Raw genomic sequence first — 2520 nt, 5'->3', positions numbered from 1 at the left:
ATCTTCTGGAGCTTTGAAAATGAAAAAAGAAAAATTATTCTGATATTGAACAATTTTAGGTTCTTAGTTGTATTACTGCATTATGAAAATTTGAATAATATAAAATGTGAAAGGAAAATTAGATGTAAAATTATAAATTCAAAGACTTTTAAGGCTTCTATAATCATTAAATCCTTTGTGATTTCTTTTTCCCAAATTAAAATTTCAATGAATCAGTCAAGATTATGAAAATATTTTTGAAATTATATAGATCTATATGTTATTTACAAGGTAAATCAAATATATAGAAGCATTTCTGAATTATATTATGAACTTCAGTAATATTTAAACATGTTAAATGTTTTGAATGTTTATTTTCTCCGTCTTATTGAGACTGCAGTTCCACTCCCAGCCGCTGGGCGTCTCTTTCTCCTGTTGAACTGACGCCAACTAAACCGGGTTATTATCTGACAGTAAAACGGAGACAGCTGTCAGGGGAATAAAACAACAGGAACACGATATATATTCAGTTTTATCCGAACCGAGCAGGTATGCGGATCGGACCGGGCTCTCTCGAAGGCTCCGTGCAGGTTTATGTCCACAGGGTGTCATTTTAAAGACACGAATCACCGGAAGTTAGCGGATTCTGCAACGGAGCTAACAGGCTAACTGCTAACTAACGGTTAGGATGTTGAATAAACTTTATTAAAACTCGGTGACGTTACCAGGGATTCTGTGTGACGTCATGGAATCCCTTTTAGACTTTGAGGAATGCATCAAGGACTCACCTGAGTTCAGGTAAATTCTGTTTTTATTCAGAGGTTATGAGAGATTAATTCAGATGTTAATGATTATACCGAATATCAGCTGAAGAAACCTCCTGGAAAGTGATTCCAGGTTACCCTGATGATGGTGTGTTTTATTTCGTCAGGCTGACTCTGGATCAGTTTGAAGCAGATGTTTCCCTGCTGGAGACTCATCTGGATAAGGTAAACTCTGGTTTTAATCTGGTTTTTCCTCATCCTGATCACCTGACCTGCTCTCAACGCCTTTAAAACACGCCTCGTTAACTTTTCCAACATTAAACCTTCATCTGCTGCTGGATGGACAGTCTCTCTGCTCACTGTCTCTGACCAATCAGGTGATGAAGCTGTGCGGGAAGATGGTGGAGGCTGGACAGGCGTACAACGCAGCCAATCAGCTGTTCCTGAGGAGCCTGGCTGAGCTCCTGTTGTATCAGAAGAAGGAGTCGGTGATCATGGTAAGAAGTTGCTGCGCCATCGCTGCTTGTCTGATTAGTTGGGACGGTTTCCTGTGTGTGACTTCCTGTTTCCTGCTACACAGAGCTGCCTGAACCAGTTCCAGCAGGGTCTGCAGGAGATGCTGAGCTTCCACACCGTGAGTCCTCCTGTTGTCTTCTTCTCTGGCAGCTGGAACAGACTGACTGACCTCTGACCTCTGCTCCTCAGATGCTGCTGGACCAGATGCAGAGAGCCATCATCCAGCAGCTCTCCAGCCTCTGCTCACAGTGAGTCGCTCCTCATCCACCAGAATCCTGTTCCAGTCTTGATCCGGTCCTGATCTTATGACCACCCAGTCCTGATCCGGTTCCAAGCTGATCCTGACTCAGTCATCATCGGATCCTGATCCAGGTCCTGATCCAGTCCTGCTGTTTGTTCCTCCCAGGTTCCGGCCGCAGCTAGCCGACACCAGGAAGGAGTTTGTTCGGATCGGAGAGGATCTGGAGACGGCGGCAGCGAAGAACGCCCAGGTGTCGCGCCACAAGGCGGCCGACGCGGAGCGGGCGAGCCACCTGCTGCTCGCCACCCGGAAGTGCTACCAACACTTCGCCCTGGATTACTGCTTGCAGGTGCGACCCGGACTGGAGGGAGGAATCGAGCCGACATTAGGTTCTCTAAACTCTGGTTCTGATTCTCTTCCAGCTCAACACCTTTAAAACCCAACAGAACATTGACGTCTTGAACTCTGTGAGTCGTTTCTGCAACATTTTGGATAAAAAACTATTCGTTTAGTTGTTTTTGTGAGCTGCGTTAACGATCCGGTTTCTCAGGTGTTCTCCTTCGTCCACGCCCAGTTCACCTTCTTCCACCAAGGCTTCGACCTGCTCAGAGACCTAGAGCCCAGCATGAAGACCATGGGAGCTCAGGTTCTGACCTCTAACCTCTCTGGTGACCCGTTGGATGATCTGACCTGCTGACCTGCTGTTTGTTCCTCAGCTGTCTCAGCTTTCTGCCTCCTGTTCCGCAAAGAGGAAGGAGCTGGAGAACCGACACCTGCTGGTGCAGCAGCGGGTAAGGAGCCACCTCCCTTCTGGGTCCGGTCCGGTCCGGTTTGGCATCAGACACAGCTACAGATCCCAACATCTCACTGAATCCTGATGATTAAACTGAGGCAGGAAAACTGAACCGAAATGACTCCCACCAGCGGGTGGCAGTATTTCTTCCTTCTGCTGCCTCAGTGTGGCGAGTAACAAAATTTTGGACTTTCTTTCCTCATCGTTTTCTTCAGGTGTCGTGTTTC

The 2520-nt window shown here is 46.6% G+C and overlaps 1 protein-coding gene across 2 annotated transcripts in view; it reads left to right on the top strand.

The window, feature by feature from the left end:
* The first annotated feature begins 379 nt into the window (after positions 1 to 379).
* The window catches only part of LOC106962664 (arf-GAP with coiled-coil, ANK repeat and PH domain-containing protein 3), a 12179-nt gene continuing 10038 nt past the window's right edge, over positions 380 to 2520 (top strand). The window contains exons 1-10 of one of the 2 annotated variants that reach the window (XM_015057217.1): positions 380 to 569; positions 708 to 777; positions 911 to 968; positions 1121 to 1240; positions 1324 to 1377; positions 1449 to 1507; positions 1666 to 1849; positions 1923 to 1967; positions 2051 to 2146; positions 2217 to 2291. In XM_015057217.1, coding sequence (XP_014912703.1) covers positions 725 to 777; positions 911 to 968; positions 1121 to 1240; positions 1324 to 1377; positions 1449 to 1507; positions 1666 to 1849; positions 1923 to 1967; positions 2051 to 2146; positions 2217 to 2291 — 744 coding nt within the window. In that variant the 5' untranslated portion in view covers positions 380 to 569; positions 708 to 724. Of the gene's footprint in view, positions 778 to 910; positions 969 to 1120; positions 1241 to 1323; positions 1378 to 1448; positions 1508 to 1665; positions 1850 to 1922; positions 1968 to 2050; positions 2147 to 2216; positions 2292 to 2520 lie in introns of both variants that reach the window. The other variant, XM_015057216.1, reaches the window with a different exon arrangement.

Source organism: Poecilia latipinna, unplaced genomic scaffold (assembly GCF_001443285.1).
Source record: "Poecilia latipinna isolate Pla-1442-1.1 unplaced genomic scaffold, P_latipinna-1.0 Scaffold1444, whole genome shotgun sequence".
In the NCBI taxonomy this organism is placed as follows: domain Eukaryota; kingdom Metazoa; phylum Chordata; class Actinopteri; order Cyprinodontiformes; family Poeciliidae; genus Poecilia; species Poecilia latipinna.
Note: the sequence above shows the minus strand (reverse complement) of the source record. Positions and strands in the feature narration are given on the sequence as shown.